The following is a 27,977-nucleotide window of genomic DNA, read 5'->3' on the forward strand; positions in this document are numbered from 1 at the left end:
GATTTAATCCCCAAGATACAGAGTGAGGGAGAGACTCCATGCGTGCGCATGAGAGAGAGAGAAAGAGAGAGAGAGAGAGAGAGAGAGAGAGAGAGAGAGAGAGAGAGAGAGAGAGAGAGAGAGAGAGAGAGAGAGAGAGAGAGAGAGAGAGAGAGAGAGAGAAGTAGCTTGTTAGGGTTGTCCAACTGTGCTCAAGCTGCAATACGTTTTTCGGCAACTGGCTACGGGTGACTACTTGCTCCTTGTTTCCTTTTTATTTATAGTAAGGTTTTTTTTTCTTTTAAAAAAGACGACGGTCAACTTAGCAGTTTTTTAAGTCGTCTTTGGAGCAGTCTTGAAATTGTATTTGCTTAAACCTATTATCAGCATTTGCTTTGTAACTTCTTTCAAGACACATTTCAATCTGGAATACTGCATCAATCTTACCTCGCATTCTTGGGAAAAATCACTTTGGAAAAAATTTAGGAACTTAAAAAATCTTTGCTATCTTGAAATTCTGGACCGCTTACGCAACTGTCAACAGATCCACAACACAGTTTTTTATATATTTTTTCAATGGCTCAGTCAGACTTCTGTGCCAACACGGACCTGTCAGACTCCACTGTGGTCCAGAGGCTGGTCACTTTTTGTCCAGAGGCAAACACACAGACTGAAGGAGAAAATGGAAATGCTGAAGATGAGGAAATTGAACTCGCCGACGAGGTGGGGGAGGATGTCTTGTTGATGGTTGGGCCAGCTGAAGAAGAAGGTCCAGAGAAGGGTGAAGCAGAAGAAGTAGGAATCCTCCCAATAGAGCTAAAACCAAGTGTAGTGACAGAGGGACAAGATGGGCATGGAGAAAGACAGGAGGAAAGCGGAGAGAAAGGAGAAAAAGAACTAAAAGATGAACAAAATGAGAAAGAGAGCAGTGTTGGGGTACAAGCTTTACAGACATCAACTGAAGACTTTTTGGCAGCAGTAGAAATCAAACATATGGAACTTGAAGGTGATGACAAAGCGGCAGGTAACGAAGAGGTCAAAAACTGTCTGCAGATGAACATAGAGAGTACACAGCTAATAGTGGAAGATGTGGAAGAACTCCAGACAGTAACATCAATTAAGGATTATGTCATGACAAGCGTTGACATTTTGGCTTTGGGCAGTGAAACAAAAAAGGGCGATGGAGAAGAATCAATGAATGAGGGGATTATCCAGGAAGATTGCTCCAATAAAAGAGAGATAGGGACTGCTGAAAACCAAATTGATTTACCAGATGCGCTGCAATTTGAAGATAGCAAAGATGACAACAGTGAAGATGAAATTAGTGACGGTGAAGACGGAGAGACTGAGAAAGCGGGTGGAATCCAGGATGAGCAGCATCACCGAATCAACACCGAAAGTTTTTGTCACATATCAGGACTGGTAGAAGATGATAACTGCCAACAAGAAAATGATGAGCACAAAGACACAGAAGAAGCCAGTGGGAAAAAGGGGGTCATGCAGGAAGAGAGAAGGCTAAAGAAAACAAACATGAAGTCTCAGGTCTCAGCAAAGGATGAATGTGGTACAGAAAGATACACAAATGAAGCACATGGAATGCCAGATAAAGCATCTGGGAACGAGGAAAGCTTACTGGGCAAGGAAAGACCGCATGACATGAACATGGTGCCCGAATGTCTAATGTGTCACTATACGTCACTGGATGAAGGCCAAGATGACCAAGACGAAAACGGGAAAAATGATGAGGATAACACACAGGGCATTGTGGACGTAACAGAAGATATGATTGAGAAAAGTGAACATGAAAATATGCATGTCAAAGGATTAGAAGAGCACCAGATGACCATGGATGAGGACCCTCACAGCGTTCAAGGGTCAGCTACAAATATATACGAGACCTTTGAATGTGCACTGACCACAGATGAAGCTGTTGTCAATGACAACATAGAATACACTCACAGTGTTCAAGCCTCACTTCTAGATTCACAGAAAAACCTTGAAGGTAATGGCATGCACGCTGCCAAGACATCTATCAGATCAGAGGATGAAATGAAAGATGCTAGCACGGATGAAGCAATGCAGGTAAAAAGTCAAACAGATCCCTACGAGGGTTTGCCTGAAAGTGAGGTTATCATACCTTACTTAGCTCCAATTGAACCCACTGTTGATCAGACTATACAGTTGAAGGACAAGGAGAAAAATATTGAAAATACCCCATATGACAATATCGTCAGCTCAGGTAAACAGGAATCCAATAGCATCTCACAACTTGACTTCCAGGATGAGGAGATTTTGGAGTGTGTGGATGTCAACATGCCTGCTTCAGATAGAGATACAACACCAAGTCTGGAAACTGAAGATGAACCTAATATTGAGCATATCACTTATTTTAATAAACTAGACAAAGACAGTTGTATTGGAGGAACGGGTATATTTGAAATTAAGGAGCAAGAGCAAATGAGTTTGCAGATGGCTGAGAATGACAAAGATCCAGAGCAGAAAGACTTGGAAAACATTATTAAGCTTGATCACCAGATTGAGGATATACATTTAAGCAACCAAACAGAGCACGACTTTGCACTAGAAAAAGACGTGGACCTGCTTGGGGAGGAGATGATGTTCGAGGAGTCCATAGTTGATGGAAGCAAAGAAAATATGGATAGTAGAGACAACATGGGGGAGAGGCTATATCAAGAATTGGTAGCAGAACCTGTGACAATTTTAGATGATAACGTTGATGAGATAGACAAGGCTCAAAACACAGAACTTGAAGGTCTGGAGACTATTGGTGATCAATGTGAAAATGCCATTGTCCTGACAAAAAGTGAATGCCTTCACAAGCTGACACAAAGTAACAAATCAGACCCAGACGAAGACGAGAAGCTGGGTCGAAATGACTTGGAAGTGGATATGAATGGTCGAGTCAAAGAATTGAAACAGGCCATGGAGAACGAGATACTTTGTCTTGATCCACAGCCATTAAGGAAGGAGGTGAAATTGTTGTCCACTCGGAGAAAAGATAATGCATGGATTAAAGTAGAGCAATCAGAACACGAGGCAGCACCAGAAGAGCAGGAAGAAAATCTTGTGACAACAGATGTCAGAGAAATAGAGACTGGCGAGAAGAAAGATGCTTTGACTGAGATTTTAAGTGTGCCTGTGAGGGACGAATGGATGAAGGAGCTAAAGTCAGTGATTAAGGATGATGTCCTTTCAAAACAGAGAGAGCAGCAAGTGAAGAAGAAGAAGGTAGTGCTGTTTGAGGATGGACAGTCATTTTTACCCTATCCGGAGAAGCTGACAGAGAGGAGACAGGAAATGGTGTCTCACAAAGCGGTGGAGAGAGCTTTGCCTGCTGTTCAGGAGAACACAACAAAAGCAACACTGGACCAAGATGATGAGATCTCACTTTATGTCAAGGTATGACAAAGTGCACTATATATTTTATATTACCAACACAGGTAGATAGAAAATCCATGATGCATAATGTTCAGCATGTAATACTTAATTTTTGTATGGTGTTGTGGCTTCTTTGGAATGTGCGCTTTGGGCAATGAAGAACTAGTCATTGGTCATGTAGTTCACATTGCTGACTTCAAAACAGCTGGTCGCATTCGCTTACCCCAAGTGCTTCCCTTGACCCAATTATTACTCACACATAGCCATCTGTATTTTTGCCGTAATATGTTGGCAAACAATTCATGTAAATAGAGATTGTGTTTATATTAATCTCTTAATGGCATGAAATCATGTGATAGGAATGGATGGATTAATAGCGCTATGGTACTTTGTCAGCATTGCTACAGTGCCAGGGCTCGAATTTAACCACAGCAACCGCTGCAACTGCCACGACCACCCTCATCATTTGCCGTAATGCCCTAACATTTTTTACCAGCATTGGCGGCAAGAACATGCCATAACCGCCCTTGACTTTTTACTTGTTAATGGACTAGGGATGTAACGGTAAACGGTAATGATAATTTGCGATACAATTTCAGATAGTTAGTAATACCGTCTAATTTTTATTTTTCGGAAAAACATCATTTATTAATGCATTTTAGGCAACAAGAAGTCAGGCGCATGCGCACTTGCGTCGTTTGGTTTGATAATCATGGCGGACTAACTACACAGACTTTGCTCCAGAGATTTCCCCTTGGAGTAATTGGAGCCAAGTGCTTGGTTTAACGTCATTTTCCTTCGCTTCCCAGCGTGCGCTTAAGAGCGCACTGTTGTGTTTAGGTAGAGACAGGTGTTGACAATATTGGAGACAGACGGACTTGTCCCCACGCTGAAAGTATACAGCGTAGGAGAAAAAGTATTTGATGTTGCTTTTATTTTCTGAATAGAGCGTCCCTTAGCTGTTGTGACTGAGAGTTAATGAGGTGAGGAAACATGCAGCAGGCGATGTGTCGGGAACGTTGTCCCACAACTTGTTTATAAAGTCTTTAGTTTGTTTACTGGGACGTTCACTCGTCCTTTATTTAACTGCAAAATGTATCAGTGTTCAAATAACATCAATACGAGCTAAAATGTTTTGTCATCTCATCAAACTGAACGAAGGATGTGAAGATTGTGTATTCGATGTGCAAGGTATCACTTCTCTTTATTTTTGTTGGCCAAACTGTTGTACTGAACCATAAGGAGAAGAACAAAGCGTGTTTATTAGACTTCATCTTCATTAGCCAAACTGCTTTGTGTTTTATTTTGATATCAAAAAGTTAACGCCATGTTTTTTATTTACATTACTTGTGTTTTTTTCATGTCACAAAGGTATTACTTCAAAAACCATTCATGTGACAGCATTTTGTTAATGTTTTATTGTGTATAATTAATTCCTATATGACATATTTCTGCTCAAACTCTTAATGGATCTGTCCCGATACATTATCTACATGTACAAATAGATGGACATAACTTTAAAAAATTAATACATCCATCCATCCATTTTCTACCGCTTATTCCCATTGGGGTCGCGGGGGGCGCTGGAGCCTATCTCAGCTACAATCGGGCGGAAGGCGGGGTACACCCTGGACAAGTCGCCACCTCATCGCAAGGCCATCACAGATAGACAGACAACATTCACATTCACATTCACACACTAGGGCCAATTTAGTGTTGCCAATCAACCTATCCCCAGGTGCATGTCTTTGGAGGTGGGAGGAAGCCGGAGTACCCGGAGGGAACCCACGCAGTCACGGGGAGAACATGCAAGCTCCACACAGAAAGATCCATAATAAAAAAAAAACCTCCCTCTATTAAAATGTATAAATAGAGATAAAGGCATCATGTAATGACAAAAAGCTGACAATAGTATATTATTAAATAAAATAATGTTGTCTGTCTATTTGTGTTGGCCCTGCGATGAGGTGGCGACTTGTCCAGGGTGTACCCCGCCTTCCGCCCGATTGTAGCTGAGATAGGCTCCAGCGCCCCCCGCGACCCCGAAGGGAATAAGCGGTAGAAAATGGATGGATGGATGGATAAAAAACTAATATTTGTCTTTTGATATATAAATAACATTTATCTAAAACCTTTTTATTAGACATTACAAATTACATGATGGTATTAAGTTCACACCCCAGCACTGCTTTACCTAACAATCGGTAATCATGATTTAATATTGATAACAATAGTCGTTATTACTTTGGCCATAATTGGTAGCTCGAAATCTCATACATGCACACTATTTTTATCTATATGGACAAGAAGTGCAGTTACGTCTTATGGCTATCAGGTGCCATATTTCCACATTCTTGTATGTATGTATGTATGTATGTATATGTGTATGTGTATATGTGTAGACATTTTGTAAAATCATTCATCGTCATTGAGACAGGGTTTCTATAAAATTCATTGGGTTAAGTGTGGATAAGTGCTGTAAGGCAAGGCAAGTTTATAGAGCACAATTTGTATGTACACAAGGCTATTCAAAGTGCTTTACAGAAAATTAAAAGAAGGCAAAAATAAAAAACAGTTTCAAATTAAAAAATACAATTATAAAAACAATCACAATTAATTAAAATTAAAACCAATCAAAGAGTGTGGATAAGATATGTTCAGTTGTCACATGCACTATTAAATACAAGTCTTTTCAGCCTGGATTTGAACATTGCCAACGTTGAGACCTGCCTCACAACTTCAGGAAGACTATTCCAGCTATGAAGTGCACAACACAGAACATGACAATGAGAGGGTAGGGCTGGCATGTCAAGCATCCTAAATTGGCAACCAGGAACAGGTGTGTCCTGATTGCCAATCATGTACAGGTGAGAGAGGCAATGCACAGGCCAGGGAAGAATTGGCAGAAAATGAAAGGCAAACATGAAGTGGAAACAAAAAAACAATAGTGCTGGATTGGGAATAACACCACACACAGGAAAACCAACACAAGTCCAAAAACTGTCATGGAGTTTTATGACACAAAGTACAGTTCTCAGACCTAAGTGGATAAAACACTTAAACACTTCTGCTGCATTTTTGCAGTTTTTTAAGTCATTAAGTAGTAAAAATGTATTGTATTACTATAGCACGTATCCATGGAACCAAGTTAGGGTGTAGGAATGTTATTCTGCTGCAGGTGGAAGGCTAATCTTTGCATTCTTGCTCGCTAAGCTGATTAGCCTGCTGTTTGGTGCCGAGCGCTGTGGTCACACTTTTACTTCAACTTTTATTGTTTCAGACCAACAATAACTAAAGTCTGAGTTGGGCTTTATCACCCCAACACATATCACATTGGGCCCCAATTTATACCAAATCCATTGATCATTAATAATCCCTGTCTTCTACTGATCCAGAACAATTATTTCATTAGTTTTTTGGCATTGTAGAAACATATGTATTTAGCCTAAAATTGTCAACACGTGTTAACTCAGCAATTATCTTTTTGACTAAGTATTTATTTGTTTCGACCATAGATGTTTTTCTTACCCGAAACGTGATAGAGATCAGGTCAATGCATATGCCCGTGCAAAAATATCCTTTCAAATTACACCCATCTGAATTTAAGATGAAACTCAAAAACTTTCAATATGACATGCATTCAAGTAAAAACATGTTTTTAAAGTTTGTGTATGACATTCTGACAATTAAATTGCAAAACACAGTATATTGCTTGTATTACGATAAGTGATTTCTTCCCGGGAGTGAAAGCCAATGGGGTTCAACCGAGCTAAAATGACTGTTGTACAGCAAGCAGCGTACACAAGGGGCCTATATCTTCCTGCAAAAAGCAGATATGAGCAAAAAATCTAACTATGCAATGGAATAGATCCCTACACTTTATATATATATATATAAAAAAATATTTGTCGTGTGATAAAATATTTTTTGTCGGTGCGGTTCCCAAACATATTGAACTATCGTAAATGGTAAATGGGTTATACTTGTATAGCGCTTTCCTACCTTCAAGGTACTCAAAGCGCTTTGACACTATTTCCACATTCACCCATTCACACACACATTCACACACTGATGGCAGGAGCTGCCATGCAAGGCGCTAACCACGACCCATCAGGAGCAAGGACGTGACTAGGGTGGTAGAAGCTGGAGATCAAACCAGGAACCCTCAGGTTGCGGCCACGGCCACTCTACAATGTGGCCGTCCCCACATCATTCTACATGACAAAACAGAATAAAACTTGGAAAAGCATGGAGGTCTACAATGTCTTTGTGTGCGGCTGGGTCAGGGAAATTGGTATCAAGACTCTTCCAGATAAATATGCATCGTTTTTGCTCGGGTAAAGTTGCACTTTGTGTCTCCAGTCATGTTTGTTGCCTGCCCCTGCCGTTGCACGCGCCGTTTATGACAGATGTCAACATTGTGTATGTGCTGACAGCTTCATTCATAATTGCTGCCTTTGGTCAAAGTTTAACTCTTTTAGGTTTTGCTCACATTTGATTTATTCTATTTCGACTCGCCGAGTTGGTGCTTTATGTAAAACTCGTAGCAAAAATGTGTCTTAAGAAATACAAATAATATCAAGTTAATACTTAAATGGGAAAAACACTAAATGTTAAAGGCCTACTGAAACCCACTACTACCGACCACACAGTCAGTTTATATATCAATGATGAAGTCTTAACATTGCAACACATGCCAATATGGCCGGGTTAGCTTACTAAAGTGCAATTTTAAATTTTGCGCGAAATATCCTGCTGAAAACATCTCGGTATGATGACGTCAGCACGTGACGTCACGGATTGTGGAGGACATTTTGGGACAGCATGGTGGCCAGCTATTAAGTCGTCTGTTTTCATCGCAAAATTCCACAGTATTCTGGACATCTGTGTTGGTGAATCTTTTGCAATTTGTTCAATGAACAATGGAGACAGCAAAGAAGAAAGCTGTAGGTGGGAAGCGGTGTATTGCGGCCGACTGCAGCAACACAAACACGGCCGGTGTTTCATTGTTTACATTCCCGAAAGATGACAGTCATGCTTTACCATTGGCCTGTGGAGAACTGGGACAACAGAGACTCTTACCAGGAGGACTTTGAGTTGGATACGCAGACACGGTACAGTGAGTACGCATGCAGCTGCGGCTTCCAAACATTTGATCGCTTGCCCGTACGTGCGTGCCGCTATGTGCATGTCACGTACGTAACTTTGGGGACTTTGGGGAAATATATGTGCTGTATGAACTTTGGGGAGGTGAACGGTACTTTGGGCTGTGGGATTGAGTGTGTTGTGCAGGTGTTTGAGTTGTATTGACGGGTTATATGGACGGGAGGGGGGAGGTGTTTGTTATGCAGGATTAATTTGTGGCATATTAAATACAAGCCTGGTTGTGTTGTGGCTAATAGAGTATATATATGTCTTGTGTTTATTTACTGTTTTAGTCATTCTCAGCTGAATATCAGGTACCACCCGCCTCTCACAGCATCTTCCCTATCTGAATCGCTCCCACTGCCCTCTAGTCCTTCACTCTCACTTTTCTCATACACAAATCTTTCATCCTCGCTCAAATTAATGGGGGAATCGTCGCTTTCTCGGTCCGAATCGCTCTCGCTGCTGGTGGCCATGATTGTAAACAATGTGCAGATGTGAGGAGCTCCACAATCTGTGACGTCATGCTACTCGTCTGCTACTTCCGGTACAGGCAAGGCTTTTTTATCAGCGACTGAAAGTTGCAAACTTTATCGTCGATGTTCTCTACTAAATCCTTTCAGCAAAAATATGGCAATATCGCGAAATGATCAAGTATGACACATAGAATGGACCTGCTATCCCCGTTTAAATAAGAAAATCGCATTTCAGTAGGCCTTTAAAGGCCAATCAAACAAACCTTTAATGCTGCAAACTCGTGCATTCTTCAGCTCTGTTCCTTTGTACTGGAGTGCGTGGTACTTTTGTCGTCTTTTTTCATATAATCTTAGACTTAGACAAACTTTATTGATCCACAAGGGAAATTGTTCTTGCACTCTTCCGCCATTCTTGATAAACTCTCGAGGAACTCCGAAGAAACGTTGATCTTTTTCAAGATTGAACCAGTTCGTACAGCCGAAACAACGCAAGCACAGGGCATTTTTTTTCGAGAAAGGCTAAATGGCGCCTAACCCATTAGGAACAGACGCTGGCTTGACCACCGCGCATATTCAATGAGCCGCATGTGACGTCATTTTGAAGGTTTAAGGTTTATTGGCGCTCTATACTTCTCCCTACGTCCATGTACACAGCAGCGTTTTAGAAAGTCATACATTGTACTTTTTGAAACCGATACCGATAATTTTGAAACCGATACCGATAATTTCCGATATTACATTTTAAATCATTTATCAGCCTGCCGATATTATCGGACATCCCTAGTTGAGGGTAAAACATGGGGTGGAATAAGAACAACACAGAAGAATTTTGGTGCAAAATAACTGTCAATTAGCTTTAACGCTTACACAAATATGAAAATATTCGAATCAAATAGTGTTTTTAAGTGTGTGTTTATTTGTTCAGTGTTCATAGTGCCAACATCTATTTTCAATGCCAAAACTTAATGGCATTGCTGTTGCTTCATATTCCTCCTCACTACCTTTCTTTTATCCATTCAATTATATGTATACAGTGTCTATAGTATACTATACAGTGTTAAGAGGTACAGTATGTGTGAACAAGCCAGGGTGTACTGGGATGAATTTCAGCTCACTCATGATGTATATATTGGTACCTGTTCCTAATTAGGTCGGTCCGTGAGGACCGTGGAGATTCCGGACTAATGATACTGCTATTGGTATTTTTTGTGCCAGCTGACCTGTTACAACTTAGACAAGGTGTTGACCCCAAATGCAGAGACGGAAGGCAAGTTGGAATAAAAAAAAAAGTCTTTAATTAAGTCCAAAAATTCAAACAAAATGTGATGGGGCAGAAACGCACACTATATAAGGTAGTCAATAAGTTGGAACCTCAGAGGTCGGCAGGGGGAAAAGCCAGGGCACACAGAGCCAAGGAAAAGTCCACAAAAGATATCCAGTCTACCTCATGGAGGATGGAAAAACACACAAAGGTTAGGTGTAGAGATGTCCGATAATATATGTTTTAAAATGTAATATCGAAAATTATCGGTATCGGTTTCAAAAAGTAACATTTATGACTTTTTAAAACGCCTACACGAGCGTAGGGAGAAGTATAGAGCGCCAATAAACCTTAAAAGCACTGCCTTTGCGTGCCGGCCCAGTCACATAATATCTACGGCTTTTCACACACACAAGTGAATGCAATCCATACTTGGTCAACAGCCATACAGGTCACACTGAGAGTGGCTGTATAAACAACTTTGACACTGTTACAAATATGCGCCACACTGTGAACCCACACCAAACAAGAATGACAAACACATTTCGGGAGAACATCCGCACCGTAACACAACATAAACACAACAGAACAAATACCCAGAACCCCTTGTAGCACTAACTTTTCCGGGACGCTACAATAAACAACCCCCGCTACCCCCCAACCCCGCCCACCTCAACCCCCCCCCCCCCATGCTCTAGTATACTCTGGACTGAAGCTGTGCGCCTTCATTGTTTTTGTGGCTGTTGTTTTGAGACATGTTTAAAAAAAAAAAAAAATAATGCACTTTGTGAAAGTCAAAGTATAGTATTTCCCATAGTTGTAGTGGGTATTTGGATTATCTCAGGGAGAGCATGTCCCAAATTCCAAGCTGCTGTTTTGAGGCATGTTAAAAAAAATAATGTACTTTGTGACTTCAATGATAAATATGGCAGTGCCATGTTGTTTTTTCCATAACTTGAGTTGATTTATTTTGGAAAACCTTGTTACATTGTTTAATGCATCCAGCGGGGCATCACAACAAAATTAGGCATAATAATGTGTTAATTCCACGACTGTATATATCGGTATCGGTTGATATCGGTATCGGTAATTAAGAGTTGGACAATATCGGAATATCGGATATCGGCAAAAAAGCCATTATCGGACATCTCTAGTTAGGTGCATTATAAAAAGGCGAAAAACATACCCAGACTTGGATGTCAAGCAACGCATGCGAGGTGGAAGGACAGGGAACGGTAACCAGCAAGGCACAGCTGTCTGTGCCAAGTTTAAGTAGTCCACGGACTGATTGGTTGCAGGTGAGACCCTCGCTGAGGAAGAATGAACTGAAAAAAAATGTACTGTAGGGAAAATGAAGGCACAAAATAAAAGAGAAGGCAGGAGAACAAAAAAACACAACATGACCGACGTAATTATGACACCCTGTCACATTCCGTTCAGCTGCTACACATTAAAAGCAGCTTTAAATAATAACAGATAAGGAAGCAACACCACACTAAAGTTTGTAACGCAACAATATTTTCTCATCAAAAGTTCCTCCAAGTCATGTACGCTGTGTCAGTTTGAAGTGAACGCACTTACGACAAGTCCAAAATAGGAGCGCAAGACAAGAACTAAAACACTACACACAGGAAAACAGCAAAAAAGTCCAAATAAGTCACTGTGTGATGTGACAGGTAGTGACAGTACACCTACTTTGAGACAAGAGCTATATTGATGCATGCTTGGTTATGGTTTAAAGTCATACCCAACAATTGCCACAATGGCTTTTTACTATCTACTGAATTTCGCTTTTTAAAGATTACTGCTGGTGGTGTGCTTCCGGATTTTTTTTAACGCAAAAAATGTGCCTTGGCTCCAAAAAGGTTGAAAAACACTGCATTAAACCACATCCAATTGTATTTACAATTTGCAAAGTATGTGAAAACACTATTAACAACACAAAATACCAAATTTTCAGTCAGCCATTTTGTGAATTGGACTCTGAATATCTTCAGCTATTTTCGGAGATTGACATCACTGTAGTACCGCTTCTGCACTCTGACAATGTTATCTGATCAGTCACACTGGATATATGCAAACATTGGAAAGAGTTGTGGTGTTTATCATTCACAATCTTTATGGAAGACAAGAACACATATGCTTGGCTTTTTTATGCATTCGAAAACGTAATTAAATCGCCAAGAATTGATTCAACATATCGAGGGTCCTCTGTTGCTCTCTCTCTAAAAACTTCCAGAAACTGCCAACAATATTCCATTTAAATGTTGTGACCTGAAAATTAGCCAAACATGAGCAATATTGTTAATATAAGCTCCAATGCAGATGGGACTATTTTTAGCGGCGCATTGATAGCAGTGAGCTAATGCTAGCTTACGCTGCTATTGTTGACAAAATGAGCCGACGGCTGCTTCTGCTTCGTCTCAAACTTGCTAAAAGTAAATTCTAGAATTTAAATCAAGCAGCTCTCACTTGGTAGTGGACAAATGTGGCCATGGTCTGACAGGCTGGTCGACTTTGACAACCCCCGAGATGGCGAAATAGACCCCACAAGATGCTTCCTGCAGGAACTTTTTGTGGGGATTGGGATTGAATCTTTATCTAAACAGAATTACGTGAGCGTCACGTCGGTCCGCATCCCAGCGAGAGTGGAAATATTACATACAGTAAGAGTTTGTTTTATTCTGGTTTGTTATTGTTAGTTTGTATGTTTAGCACCTAGCAATGCTGCGGATGCTAGTGTTAAAATGAAACGGCATCTATCACTCGGCTTCTAAAACTTATTGCTCATCCTCTTTGTGATCGGGCTCAAATATATAAGGTCCTGGATCATATTTTTTCCAAAAGTAATAGTTGTTGGCTCTCACAAAGTCTTCCTGATTAGCATTAATGTTGATAGGGAAGGGATCTTTAGTTCCTACCACTATTTCACACGATCCCGCGACTGGTTTCCTCATTATCTCTCGAAATGGCTAGGGAATCTCTGTAAGATTGATACTATTTTGATCATATCTACTCATTCGCAAACTTTGGAAGTCTTTTGGTGTCATAAATCAGACATAAATGATAATAGCTGCAATATAGAGGCAACTTGTTATTCCACTGGTACTACTGGTGTCAAGACTTGGACTATGGCTAGGTTTGTTCTCCCGTGCTGCTAATGATTTGGACCAGACATGGCGTGAAGGTGAATACATTTTAATTCTAACTCAAAAAAATACAAAAAGGTATAAACAAAAGGCGCTCACAGCGGAGGTAAAACAACTTGGCTATGAAAACAAATACTTGCACGTGGGCAAAAAAACTAAGGACATGAACAAAAGTTGCTAACTGTGGCATGAATAGAAACAACTTACTTGGACATGGCATGAAGTGCGCAGAGGTAAACAAAGTGTGAAGCAGAGAGTCAGGGGTATGAAGAGCATAAATGCGGGATGTCACCAGAAAGACAAACTGAAAACAATGAACTTAAATACTACAGACATGATTAACGAAAACAGGTGCGTGACTCAAAACGTGAAACAGGTGCGTGACGTGACAGGTGAAAACTAATGGGTGGCTATGGTGACAAACAAGAGTGCACAATGAGTCCAAACGTGGAACAGGTGAAACTAATGGGTAATCATGGAAACAAGACAAGGGAGTGAAAAGCCAGAAACTAAAGAGTCCAATAACTAAACAAAACAAAACATGACTAAAACAAAACATGATTACACAGACATGACAACTGGTACTTTAACAGAGAATGAGCAAGGAACATGGCCAGTGAACTTATCTTTTGGCCAGCATACTGTAAATATGATAAGTATAAATATATGCGTAGATGTGAAAACCAACCTCAAAAGGAATATTTAACAACCATGTAACTACTTAGCTAGATAATAACTAAACTGTAGCTTTCCCTTTCCACTTTTTTAAATGTGACTATTTGTTTGAAATAAAGTCATCGTGTAAAAAACTAGATGACAAATAATGAGGAGCTGAAGATGTACTATTTGACATGAAAAAACACAAAAAGTCTTCTCACCTTAAGTTTAGCTGTCCTACTTCAGAGAAGACAACATAAATGAGATCTGATCCCAATTCTGTAAATTTCTATATCACAATTTGAGCGATATAATAAGTGTGACAACCAACCCCGTCTCACCCTATAACTCATGTTTTTTTTTATTTCTCTGTATGTGCGTGTGTGTGTCTGTTTGTGTGCGTGTGTGTGTGTGTGTGTGTGTGTGTGTGTGTGTGTGTGTGTGTGTGTGTGTGTGTATGTTTATAGGCAGGGAGCGATGGGGAGAGCATTGGGAACTGTCCTTTCTCCCAGCGACTCTTCATGATCCTCTGGCTCAAAGGAGTTATTTTCAATGTCACCACCGTTGACCTCAAGCGGTAAAGATGTCACCGTCATTATACATGATAGGATAGGATAGAATCTATTTATCCAACGATGGGGAAATGATGTGGTTGCAGTGCAGACACAAAAAGTCAGTATAATGAACATGTTAGGTGGAGTTGGCTCATGTTTGCATGAAAAAAATGACTTTCAAACGCAGAGTGAATGTCAGTACATATGCACCAGTAAAAAAACATGGTAACACTTTAGTATGGGGAACATATTCACCATTAATTAGTTGCTTAATAACATGCAAATAAGTAACATATTGGCTCTTAACTAGTCATCATTAAGTAAATGATAAATAAATGATAAATGGGTTGTACTTGTATAGCGCTTTTCTACCTTCAAGGTACTCAAAGCGCTTTGACACTACTTCCACATTTACCCATTCACACACACATTCACACACTGATGGAGGGAGCTGCCATGCAAGGCGCTAACCAGCACCCATCAGGAGCAAGGGTGAAGTGTCTTGCTCAGGACACAACGGACATGACGAGGTTGGTACTAGGTGGGGATTGAACCAGGGACCCTCGGGTCGCGCACGGCCACTCTTCCACTGCGCCACGCCGTCCCAGTACTTATTAATGATTTAAACGGCATGGCCTTATTATAACCCTAACCCTCTAACCCTGGCCCTAACCTTCTAACCCTAACCCTAACCAAATAACTCTAAATTAAGTCTTTGTTACTGAGAATATGTTCCCCTAGTGTCCAAAAACTCTAAATTAAGTCTTTGTTACTTAGAATATGTTCCCCATACTAAAGTGTTACCAAAAACATATAACTTTGTCTTGAATTTGAAAAATTTTTTATTTTTTATTTTTCACTAAAGAAGGGTTCGGTGAATGCGCATATGAAACTGGTGGGGTTCGGTACCTCCAACAAGGTTAAGGTTAACAACCACTGACATAACCAAAATGAGTTCTCGAGACGTTTTCCTGCATCCCGTCATGATAGACATCTCCACTAAATTTCATGCCTACTAATGAAACAGGTGGCACATGCTATTGTTTTTCAAAATTTAAAAGACGGCGCATTTTGAGGTTTGTATTTGGGAGACGAAGGTAGCGTCAGCAGACAGCTCTGATAATGGCTAAAACTACAGTACAGACGAAAAACAGTCAGCATGTAAGAAAACATCAAAAACTGTATTTCTGATCACAAGATATCGCAAACTCGCATTTAAAGAAGTCGAGATGAATAGAATGCATCTTCTATAAGAGGAGCCTTTTTGACTGGCAGGCCATTTGGTGGCGAGGGAAGAATTATCGTTTACATTTGGCAAATTGGTACATAAGGATATGAACTGGTACTTATAAAAACAGCACACAAATTTAGTTTTAAGACAATGTCTCCTCTATTTTGAAATATTAAGGATTGTTCTGTTCTATACTATTCTATTCTACTCTGTTCCATTCAAACTTTGTGACATTCAAGTTGAGCAGTAATTTAAATAGTCAATAGTATAACAAAGATAATAAAGGATTAAATTTAGAGATGTTCGATATTATCGGCCGATAAATGCTTTAAAATGTGATATCGGAAATAATCGGTATCGGTTTCAAAATTATCGGTATCGGTTTCAAAAAGTAAAATGTATGACTTTTTAAAACGGTGCTGTGTACACGGACATAGGGAGAAGTACAGATCGCCAATAAACCTTAAAGGCACTGCCTTTGCGTTAACATAATATCTACGGCTTTTCACACGCACAAGTGAATGGAAGGCATACTTGTTCAACAGCCATACATGAAACACTGACGGTGGCCGTATAAACAACTACAACACTGTTACAAATATGCGCCACACTGTGAACCCACACCAAACAAGAATGACAAACACATTTCGGGAGAACCTCCGCACCGTAACACAACATAAACACAACAGAACAAATACCCAGAACCCCTTGCAGCACTAACTCTTCCGGGACGCTACAATATACAACCCCCGCTACCCCCTACCCCCCGTCCCCACACCTCAACCCCGCCCACCTCAACCTCCTCATGCTCTCTTAGGGAGAGCATGTCCCAAATTCCAAGCTGCTGTTTTGAGGCATGTTAAAAAAAATAATGCACTTTGTGACTTCAATAATAAATATGGCAGTGCCATGTTGGCACTTTTTTCCATAACTTGAGTTGATTTATTTTGGAAAACCTTGTTACATTGTTTAATGCATCCAGATGGCATCACAACAAAATTAGGCACAACAATGTGTTGATTCCACGACTGTATATATTGGTATCGGTTGATATCGGTATCGGTAATTAAGAGTTGGACAATATCGGAATATCGGATATCGGCAAAAAAGCCATTATCGGAGGGAAAAAAACAATCAACAATATGATTTGCTTGAGGGGCTGTACAGCACAGATTAGAATAAAAATAATGAATACAAAAGTAAAGAAAAAATCGACTTGCTTGTATCATCACGTTCATGCTCATAATTTCAGGGTTCCTGAACGCACCTCACTTGTAACCATGATTGGTGCATAATGAGGAAGTTGTACGCTATTTTACCTGAGGCACCGATAATATACGTATATATATATATATATATATATATATATATATATATATATATATATATATATATATATATATATATATATATATATTCTTTGTTTGATACTTATGGTTTACATCGGCTGCAGTGCTATTATAAAACCGAAAATCAGAAATGTCTTCACAAAACTTGGTACATACCTTCAAGAGACTAACAAACAAGTGTGTGTCAAACGTGTGCAAGACTGGTTGCCGTCGAACAAAATGTCTTTGCAGGACTTAACAAATAATTATCCATAAATCAATGAGCATTTGAAGAAACGTTAAGTATATCTGTATTATATGTATGCCAGTATACTGTATCCCTCAAAGCGCGTTGACCACAAATGTTATGTTTCTTGCATGTATGATTTATGTGTAAGGTATTTGATTGCAGTAACACTGCCCTGGTTTTACATGTTGCTTTTGTGTTGTCAGGAAACCTGCAGATCTACAGGACCTCGCTCCTGGTACCAACCCTCCATTCATGACCTTTAATGGTGAAGTCAAGGTGGACGTCAACAAAATAGAAGAGTTCTTGGAGGAGAAACTGACCCCGCCACGGTACACAAACACAAGTGCACTACACAGTAATAAGAGTGGAATAGCTGTCCACTTTGACAAGAAGTATTTAGATTGTAATGCCCAAAATCAAGAGTTCTAAACTATTACAATTTGATGGTCCAATGACAGCCAATTGTACTGCAGAGGGTACTGCAATGTCATGTTTTGTGTAGGATTGAGCCCCAAGATGTTAAGACCGAAACCAAATCGTCAAAAAACTACAGTGCCTGACTTATTTTTTTATTTCCTTATGTCTTTCTTTACTTCCTTTCCAGCTCTCTTATTTTGGTTCCACTTCCTGTTTTGAATTTGTCTTGCAGTGACTTCACCAATGCTTCTGCACTGTTCTCACCACCTGCTCTTGATTTGTCATCAGTGTACTCACTTGTCTGTGATCACTGATCAAGAGGGTTTGAATGCCTGTTTCACCTTGCCTTCCTGGCTGTATCATTGATGGAGGTTCGTTGCTGACAGTTCGCAGTTTTCCATTCACGTTTTCGCTCGTCATGCCTTGCCAAGGACGCTCATGCTTTGGTTGTCATTTCATCGGTCTATGCTTCATGTGCCCTTGCCTTTGACACAGCTCTTTATTTTATTTTTAATAATTACATATATTCTTACATGTAAGCCGTTTCCTGTTTCTGCATCTTGAGGTCACATACTGTACAAGAACCGCTATGAGGAAACCTGACAGAATGGTCCAGCCCACAAGTGACCTAGCAGAGACACCTGTCAGCGATGTGGACCAAAACATTTCCTGGGAGGTTTAAAGGAATCCTAGCACATGGAGTGGGGCCCAGAAGCACAACTCGTTGCAATGTACTCTTTCTGGCCCAGTGCCACGGCCAGGCTGCCATCTCATCCTTGTTGTAGACGAAAGCAGTCCCCAGCGGTTTTCCCAGGTGGACCTTCTCTTCACCACACTCAGGTGTGGACACCCTACCCTTCCTTGCTGCCTCTGCCCGAGTTTAATAATTCACTTCGCCAAACTTTTCATGACCTTCTCTGCTAGCCAGCGCAGCCCTTGCTGCATGGACTCTCTCTCTGGCTATAGCAGCCAGCCAGCCCCAGCTCAGCGACCACCATACTTGCCAACCTTGAGACCTCCGAATTCGGGAGATGGGGGGCAGCATACCCCTTACCCTTTGAGCTTTTCTGGATGAAATTAAATTATTTTTTCTTCCAATCATCTTGGAACTTCAAAGCGTATTTCTTCTTCTTACTCGTCGTCGCCATGTCTCTTCTTTGTTCTTCTGCTTCGTCACCTTCTTGTTGTGTGTGCAGTTGTGCACTGAGCTCCAAAAGCCGTAGGTGTTATTGTAGCGTCCCGGAAGAGTTAGTGCTGCAAGGGATTCTGGGTATGTGTTCTGTTGTGTTTATGTTGTGTTACGGTGCAGATGTTCTCCCGAAATGTGTTTGTCATTCTTTTTTGGGGTGGGTTCACAGTGTGGCGCATATTTGTAACAGTGTTAAAGTTGTTTATACGGCCACCGTCAGTGTGACCTGTATGGCTGTTGACCAAGTATGCCTTGCATTACCATTAAACCAGTTAAAAGATCATATAACGTCTCAGCATGTCTTGACATCTTCGAGGAAAGGCCATTGTTAAACCTGTCCAACGCTACATTATTATGTTACTGGGCCGGTTCGCTGTTCATATGGAGGAAAAGCGGACGCCTGAACAGCATGCGGCTGTTAAGGTGAAGGTTTCAGGTGAGAGAGGACGTTAAAGGCAGGGTCTTTCAGGCACGCCCCCAATATTGTTGTCCGGGTGGAAATCGGGAGAAATTCGGGAGAATGGTTGCCCCGGGAGATTTTCGGGAGGGGCACTGAAATTCAGTAGTCTCCCGGGAAAATCGGGAGGGTTGGCAAGTATGGCAGCCACACATCAACCCAAGCGCCAGTTGTACCTCCCTGACTTACCAAAGCCCAGCTGCCGCCACTTCCGACAACTTGACTTGCTAAAACCAGGTTCTGCCTGTTCCTACGCCACAGCTGCCCCTTTCAGTTGGGGGCCCTCGGCAACTGTGTAGTTTACCTACCCGGTTGCAAGGAGCCTGGGTGGTAAGGTGGGTAAAGTGTCTTGCCCAAGGACACAGCGGAAGTGAGTAGGTTGGCAGAATCTGGAAGCAGGGTTCGAACCAAGAACCTCCAAGTTTCTGGTCGACCGCTCTACCATCCGAGCCAGGCCTCCCACGCCTTGATCACTGATCAAGAGGGTTAAAATGCCAGTGTCACCTTGCCTTCCTGGCTTGTTCTTTGTTGACAGTTTGCTTTTTTTCCGTTAAAGTTTTTGCCAATCTTGCCTTGCCAAGGACATTCATGCTTTTTTTTCTTCTTTTTGATAATTAAATATTTTCTTACCTGCATAGCGTTTCCTGTTTCTGCATCTTGAGGTCAGACCAACTACCGCTATGAGGAAACATAGCATACAGACTTGTAAGGGTTCATATCCTACTGTCAATTTTTCCGTCTTATGTATGGTCTATATTTAAAAAGTTTTACTCTCGTTCTACATAATGTAGAAGTACAGTATCATGAGCTTGGCATGTTTTTAAATGACCCCTGCTTTCATTTTTATGACACTCCTAAATCTGTAGCTGATCCTTTGACCCCTGTCTAATTGCAACATAGTTGGCGTTGTCGAGGGGGAGGCTGCCGTTTCTGAGCGTTTCGGCCAAGAACCCAGATTGATTGGCAACACTAAATTGGCCCTAGTGTGTGAATGTGAGTGTGAATGTTGTCTGTATATCTGTGTTGGCCCTGTGATGAGGTGGCGACTTGTCCAGGGTGTACCCCGCCTTCCGCCCGATTGTAGCTGAGATAGGCTCCAATGCCCCCCGCGACCTCGAAGGGAATAAGCGGTAGAAATGGATGGATGGATGGAAACTAATTTAGTCATGTGTAGGGGCAGAACGATTCATGCAATCTACGATTTGGATATTTTTTTGGTTTTGTGATATCGTGTTCATTTTTGTGTACATTGTTTTTGTTTTTAACATCCCAAAATACCATATATACCAATAATCCATCACTACTATTTATCAATTGTGGTTCTCATATTGCATTAGCACAGTGTTTTTTTGTGCTTTTGGACAATAAGTAGTAATAAAACTTGTCAAAATGCAGATTATCTGAAACTTTGAAGTCATTTGGGAACTGTTTGGCTCTTGGAAGTAAGAGATGAGTTTTATCGTTTTTTTATCGCGCACATGTGTTTGAGGTGGCCACTTCTAGTCCAAGAGACAGGCTCGAGAAGGTTGAAAGGCGCTGGCTAAAGGCTGGCGTGGCTCCATTGAGGTGAGGGAAAGTTCAGTTTGAGTTTAGTTTAGTTGTGAGGAGGTCCACACGTACCAGTAAGCATTATTTCCCAAGACAAATTGTTTTCATAAACATTTTCATCCCAATTAGTGCCCCACTGGGATTCAATCTATTCTCTACAGCCCCTGAAATGAGCAGGACAGAACTCATTTAATGAACAACTCACTTAGAATCCAATCGTGCACAAATACAAAAACCAGGTGTGAATACAAGTTTCGAATAAAACAGACCAAGTAACTGTTTATTTCAGTTTCACCAACTTCGATCAATTTTCATGTAATGTATTTACCAGGGTGATTGATTGACAAAATAATGACAATAAGACCACAAGAAGTCGACCTTCTTGACAAAGCAGACTTATTGAGTGTAGCAGCGTTTGAATAAATGTCCTCTGCAGTGGATATTTGTGTTTGCTATAACTCTATTTCTTTTGTCAGAGCCAGACATTTGGTAAAAATAACTGTTATACAAAACAAAAATGTCCACTGCAGGACATTTAGTTCTCAGGAGAACATATTCCTTTTAACTCTCTAACAGGTGGGGTCTTCCTCTGGTCCTTCTTGATTTTGTTGCTTGGGGTAGCCTGGCATCTGGTTTGACCATATCTTCAGGATTAAGTGTGTTTAGCTCGTAAAATCTCTCCCCAAGATTTTGCGATTTTTACAACCCTTTTTTGATGATGCACTTTTTTGGCGCGTTTGCTCCTTAACCAACATGCGCTATATCTATTCCTCAGGCTACAAGGGTTCCCTTTTCTCTAACAAGTACACTTCATAATAGTTGATAAGCAGATAAGTGTTTAAAAACATTAAATCTAGTGTTTTACATGACAGCATGCAAATATTTAAGGAATATATTCCTTCAGTGGTCAGGTTTCATTCTGTTACACGTTGTGTTGTCACCAGCTACCCTAGACTGGCTTCTAAACATCCTGAAGCCAACACAGCCGGCATCGATGTGTTTGCCAAGTTCTCTGCTTACATCAAGAATGCCAGGAAAGACACCAATGAAGGTAGGACACACAGAGCTCTTACAGTACAATTGATCAACTTCCCTGTTAGGGTCTGTCCAAGCTGCACCCAGGAGCAAAGAGAAGAAGCAGTGCAGTGTATGAGAAGATTGATAATCTCAGGCTCAGGGCCATACAAAAAACAATGGCACAGGAGAAAGTAGCCTCTGCTATGAAATACTAGAAAACAGTATAAAACAAAGTTGCCAAGGGGAAGGCAAGCAAAGGCTGAGCAAAAACAGAAACAAAAGTAGCAAGTTCAGCATGAAATACTGTACTCAGAGGAAACTAAAGACTGGCAAATCTCAACGGTGATCAAGCAAGAGTCTAGTTTGTGTGAGGCTTACAGGAGAACCTCCAGCGTTGCAGGTGAAAGCAATCAGCTAAAGAAGCCTGGTGGTAAATGTCTTCAGGTGCGCTCCGCTTCTCCTTCCTTTCAACAGCACCATAGCTATTGAGGAGACAGAGAGTAGTAAGTAGATCTAGCTTCAGTTGCAGACACTCTAAGTTGTGCCCACTTTAAGTCTAAAGCATGGTGTATATTCTCGCGTCACGTAGCTTGCATAGGCAACGCCGTCGCGCCCTCTACCCCTGCGCACCCTCCCACAAGGCTTGCATGCACCCACAAAAAACCTAGGTTCGCGTTGCCGTGTCCTTAACTTACAATAGTTATTTAACAGTTTTATTTACATGATAGCTCTCTCTTGTCCCATGTCCCGAACGGCCGAATAGCGTTGCAAATAATAATAATAGCGTCCTCTGCTGCAACTTGTTCAGAAGTTGCACAGTCTATCTTTACAAAGGTATTATATGGTTTATAAGTAAAACATCCATTAAAAGTAAACTGCTGATTGTGAATGTTTAGTTCCAGTGTCGTCTTTCGTCACTCTTCACAAGAAGGAAACAGTATCTAGTCAACAACAGCTGCAGTTGCTCTTTCTGGAGACACTGCCCCTTAGTGTTTTGAAATAGAATTACAAGTCGGCCGCCACCCCTAACGTTAGAATTATATATTATATAACAAGATGCCGTCGGGGTGGACGCAAGCTATGCGATGCCAGAGTAGATTCCAGCCTTAAGTTGGGCCCATTTTAAGTCTAAATCGCGCCCATTCTAAGCTGCGCCCCCTTAAAGGCCTACTGAAACCCACTACTACCGACCACGCAGTCTGATAGTTTATATATCAATGATGAAATCTTAACATTGCAACACATGCCAATACGGCCGTGTTAGCTTACTAAAGTGCAATTTTAAATTTTGCGCGAAATATCCTGCTGAAAACGTCTCGGTATGATGACGTCTGCGCGTGACGTCACGGATTGTGGTGGCCAGCTATTAAGTCGTCTGTTTTCATCGCAAAATTCCACAGTATTCTGGACATCTGTGTTGGTGAATCTTTTGCAATTTGTTCAATGAACAATAGAGACAGCAAAGAAGAAAGCTGTAGGTGGGAAGCGGTGTATTGCGGCAGGTGTTGTGCTGGATAACGCACCCCCGCCGTAGAATGCACCCCTTGACTGGTGTGCCGGATAACACAGCCGGTGTTTAATTGTTTACATTCCCGGAAGATGACAGTCAAGCTTTACCATTGGCCTGTGGAAAACTGGGACAGCAGAGACTCTTACCAGGAGGACTTTGAGTTGGATACGCAGACACGGTACCGTGAGTACGCATGCAGCTGCGGCTTCCAAACATTTGATCACTTGCCTGTACGTGCGTGCCGCTATGTGCATGTCACGTACGTAACTTTGGAGACTTTGGGGAAATATATGTGCTGTATGAACTTTGGGGAGGTGAACGGTACTTTGGGCTGTGGGATTGAGTGTGTTGTGCAGGTGTTTGAGTTGTATTGGCGGGTTATATGGACGGGAGGGGGGAGGTGTTTGTTATGCAAGATTAATTTGTGCCATATTAAATACAAGCCTTGTTGTGTTGTGGCTAATAGAGTATATATATGTCTTGTGTTTATTTACTGTTTTAGTCATTCCCAGCTGAATATCAGGTCCCACCCGCCTCTCACAGAATCTTACCTATCTGAATCGCTCCCACTGCCCTCTAGTCCTTCACTCTCCCTTTCCTCAGCCACAAATCTTTCATCCTCGCTCAAATTAATGGGGAAATCGTCGCTTTCTCGGTCCGAATCGCTCTTGCTGCTGGTGGCCATGATTGTAAACAATGTGCAGATGTGAGGAGCTCCACAACCTGTGACGTCACGCTACTCGTCTGCTACTTCCGGTACAGGCAAGGCTTTTTTATCAGCGACCAAAAGTTGCGAACTTTATCGTCGATCTTCTCTACTAAATCCTTTCAGCAAAAATATGGCAATATCGCAAAATGATCAAGTATGACACATAGAATGGACCTGCTATCCCCGTTTAAATAAGAAAATCGCATTTCAGTAGGCCTTTAAAGATGTGCCTACAGGGGTGAGCTAAAAAAGCCATACATACAACAACTGAAATAATAACAACCATGGTGCATTGCATTAGCCATCTTGGATCATGTTACATATCAAGTGTGTACTCTCGCGTTGTCAAACTTCACTCTGAGCATGTCTTTAAGACATTGTTCACTTATGTTGTCGTCATCACTGGGGGCGCAATTTAGAGTGTCTGCAGCTGCACCTAGACCCTTCTCAAACGTTGCCAGCAAAAACACAGTAAAATCTAGGGTAAAAAAACTGAAAATCAATATTCAACAAACAATTCTGCCAGTGTAAACTTGTTTGAAGTACATGAACTTCCAGATCTACGATGTGGAGATCAATACTGCCTAGTATGCGATAAAAAAAGAGAAACGTGTTTACAGTGACGTTTACAGTGGACCACCATAGGTCACAGCATTGTTTGGACTGTGTACCACAGTTCTTTGTTTTAGTTTGATAAAATACTTCACTGTGGTTTTTTGTATTTTTACTATAACAAGAGAAATGATTTAGCCTGTTTTATCTGACCCAGAAGAAATAACCACCAGTCCCCTGAAAAATATCCTGTTGTTTGTATTAGAGATGGGATTTATGTCTGTTTGAAGGGAGCTGGATCTTAAATGATTTTTTCAAAGAGCCTTTCAAAAGACTGGCTTGTTGTTACATTTCTTATTTATTTTCACTAAAGTAACTTGTTTTTTTTAACAAGGAAAAAATTACTCGTAGGAGTTACAAGTTATAAATGGATCAGAACAATTCAAACTTACACAGAGCATATCGGTGAGAATGTTCCTGAAAAATTTACAAAAGTTTTATTTTGCTTTTATGTTTTCATTGTAAACATTCCATAAGGTGGTGGCATATTTCAATTTGTATTGACAATTCCTAACCTAAATAAATTTGTGGATCACAAGCACAGATAGAAATAAACGATTAATAGATAAGAATAATATGTCTACAATTGAATATAAATAAAGCTACAATGAAACTTGGACAAGATAAAAATATGAACGCAAAATCATAGAACCCTTGATGTGTGTACACCTGAACTAGTCCACAAATGTACAACAGAACAATTAACTGGAACTGTTAATCCTAATACTGCTTTGTTCCCTTTGATTAATTTTCCAGTCAATTGTGTACTATGCACATGCCTGGGAAGTTTGTATATAAAATGGCTCACAAAAGAACGTCTTGCAATTGTTAATAGGCTCTCATCCTTCACTTAAAAAAGCCATTCAAAAGAAATTTTTTTTTTGGGAACATCACATCTCTAGTTTAAACCTGTTTTCTGTTCAGTCTTAGAGAAAGCGTTGCTGAAGTCTCTTCGTCACCTTGACGACTTCCTGCGGACTCCTTTACCAGAGGAGATAGACGCCGACGCCCCGGGAGATGTCCCTGAGTCCAAAAGGAGCTTCCTTGACGGGCCAGAGCTCACGCTGGCAGACTGCAACCTGCTCCCTAAACTACACATCCTAAAGGTTCATTGTTAAAAACCATCATTCCTTCATTCTCCTTCTTCTTTCTTTATGAGTCTGCTGAGACACTTGGTCATGTACGAAACACTTTTGGAAAATTAACTAAGTAACTAGTTTTTTGGAATGGATAGCTCCGTTGTTAGTGACCCTAACAACCGAGTTATCCATTGTTAGGTTCTGGAACCAGAACTTATGTTCTGGTCCCAGTCAGGGCATATATAAATTTATATTGACATATATAAACATAAACATTTATGTTCTTTTTTTTTGTATTATAGTTTGTTGAGTAGAATACATTTTTTTCCCCGTTTTTTATTTTTATTTCCCACATATTGAAATGAAAATGTTGAGGTATCAACTGTATACTGCGGCTTTTTCAGGTGGTGGCCATGAAGTATCGTAACTTTGAAATCCCGACTGAGATGACAGCTGTTTGGCGGTACTTGAACTGTGCCTATCAGAGGGAGGAGTTCAGCAGCACCTGCCCGGCCGAGAGGGAAATTGAGTTTGCTTATGTGGGTGTTGCAAAAAAAATTAAATAAGGTCGAAACCTACAGAAGATCAAGGTGGTCATGAGAAATGTGAACTAACAAGTGACCAGTATTTGAAAACATGTCCCAAAAGGTAACTATACATTGTGGATTAACGCATGTAGGTGTGGACCTACAGGCTTGCGCTATAGAATACAATCTCAATTGTTCAGGTCATTGTATTCTCAGGGCATTGAACTTGACTGTTAATATTGTCTTAAAATACATTTGGTCTCTCATCTGAGCAGGTTGAATAAATTATGCTCATAGACATAGATAGGACAGCTCTAGTCTGATAGCATTGTACAGAATCCAAAGTATTTATCCTCTACCAGACAAGGATGGAGTCACTCTATTCTAAGACAGTTGTTAAGATATATAAAAAAACATATTGGTGTATGCTGTCCAGCGCAGTGACGACTGCATTGATTTATGGATTGGGAAAACACAACAACTACTAAACATGTGCATGACACAACACATATGAGCAAGCATACTTAGCTGTCTACCTGCACCTCATTGAGAGAAACAGCACTTTTTTAGGACAAAAATGTATATGTTCTGGACAAGGAGGACAAATGTTTTGAGAGGGGAGTGAGGAAAGTGCTATGTCAAAGCTGAAGAACCATCCATGAACAGAGGAAGGGGTCTGGTACGACACCTATAACCCAAATGCAATGCTGTCCTTTCAATCCTTCATTTTTAGCTTCTGAAAAATAACAACAGGATACAGACGTGAAACCTTTATTTACTTACGCCTCTTTGCGTACTTTTCGGTTTACGAACGTTTACATAGGGCCAAATATGCATCTGTGTGCAAACAATGAGAAGAGGCAGGGGCCTCTACGTCACATCCTGTTTACATCCTGTACATACAGCCGCAGCCATTTCAAAGACCATCGACTGCGAGCAGCGCTTCTGGTTTATTTCCACAATTGTTATACATTGTGCATGTATTGTTATACATTGTGCATGTCAGAGTTGTCAGCCGGTCTTAAAGATCACTTTGTGTGACCAGAAACGCTTTAAATGTGTCTGAACTTTAGGTTGCTAGACAACTGCTTTGACCCAGCATTTTAGCTATTTTGCCTCCGGGCTTGCAGCCCCTTCAGTTCGAGGACTTTATCGGCGAAGGGGCATTTGTTCCGCAGCAAGTCTTTAATTTTGATGGGACCGAAAAAGATTCCACAGCGGACTTTATTACAACGTAGGAGAAGGCACTACCGGGACACAACTCGATGAAGAATCGCCTCAAACTGCGAGTTTGTTCTAACGCTAGCGGTGACTACGTGAAACCACTGCTGTTTTATAACTCCGAAACTCCCAGTGTTCAACAATGCCACAAATATTCCCATGCATACACAAGGTAAAATTATTTTAGGTTTTTTTTGTATTTGGAGTGCAACCACAAGACACACGACGTGTGTGCTTGTTATGCTAGTTTTATATGTATATA

General features: G+C 40.9%; 1 protein-coding gene and 1 long non-coding RNA gene across 3 annotated transcripts in view; one reads left to right on the plus strand and one right to left on the minus strand.

Annotated features, from left to right (window-relative positions):
• Positions 1-11,495, minus strand: part of LOC140678811 (uncharacterized) — a 43,290-nt gene extending 31,795 nt beyond the window's left edge. The window contains exon 1 of the long non-coding RNA XR_012050427.1: positions 11,447-11,495. This is a non-coding gene — a long non-coding RNA (uncharacterized lncRNA). The remainder of the gene's footprint in view (positions 1-11,446) is intronic.
• LOC133618149 (chloride intracellular channel protein 5-like) lies at positions 238-27,977 on the plus strand. Of its 2 annotated transcripts, none has more exons than XM_061978624.1 (6): positions 238-3,399; positions 14,534-14,643; positions 17,633-17,758; positions 21,985-22,091; positions 25,813-25,994; positions 26,372-27,977. In XM_061978624.1, the coding sequence occupies exons 1-6, from the start codon at positions 556-558 to the stop codon at positions 26,531-26,533; spliced, it is 3,531 nt and encodes a 1,176-aa protein (XP_061834608.1). In that variant the 5' UTR covers positions 238-555; the 3' UTR covers positions 26,534-27,977. The 2 variants fall into 2 exon arrangements, with proteins under 2 accessions (XP_061834608.1, XP_072769272.1); XM_072913171.1 differs by lacking the exon at positions 238-3,399 and adding an exon at positions 12,395-12,428.

This window comes from Nerophis lumbriciformis, linkage group LG01 (genome assembly GCF_033978685.3).
Source record: "Nerophis lumbriciformis linkage group LG01, RoL_Nlum_v2.1, whole genome shotgun sequence".
Lineage (NCBI taxonomy): Eukaryota > Metazoa > Chordata > Actinopteri > Syngnathiformes > Syngnathidae > Nerophis > Nerophis lumbriciformis.

Coding starts and splice junctions, on each gene's coding strand:
- LOC133618149 (XM_061978624.1), top strand. CDS start 556: ATGGCTCAGTCAGACTTCTGTGCCAACACGGACCTGTCAGACTCCACT. Junction 17,759..21,984: donor GAGAAACTGACCCCGCCACG/GTACACAAACAC, acceptor TGTTGTCACCAG/CTACCCTAGACTGGCTTCTA. Junction 25,995..26,371: donor CTAAACTACACATCCTAAAG/GTTCATTGTTAA, acceptor CGGCTTTTTCAG/GTGGTGGCCATGAAGTATCG.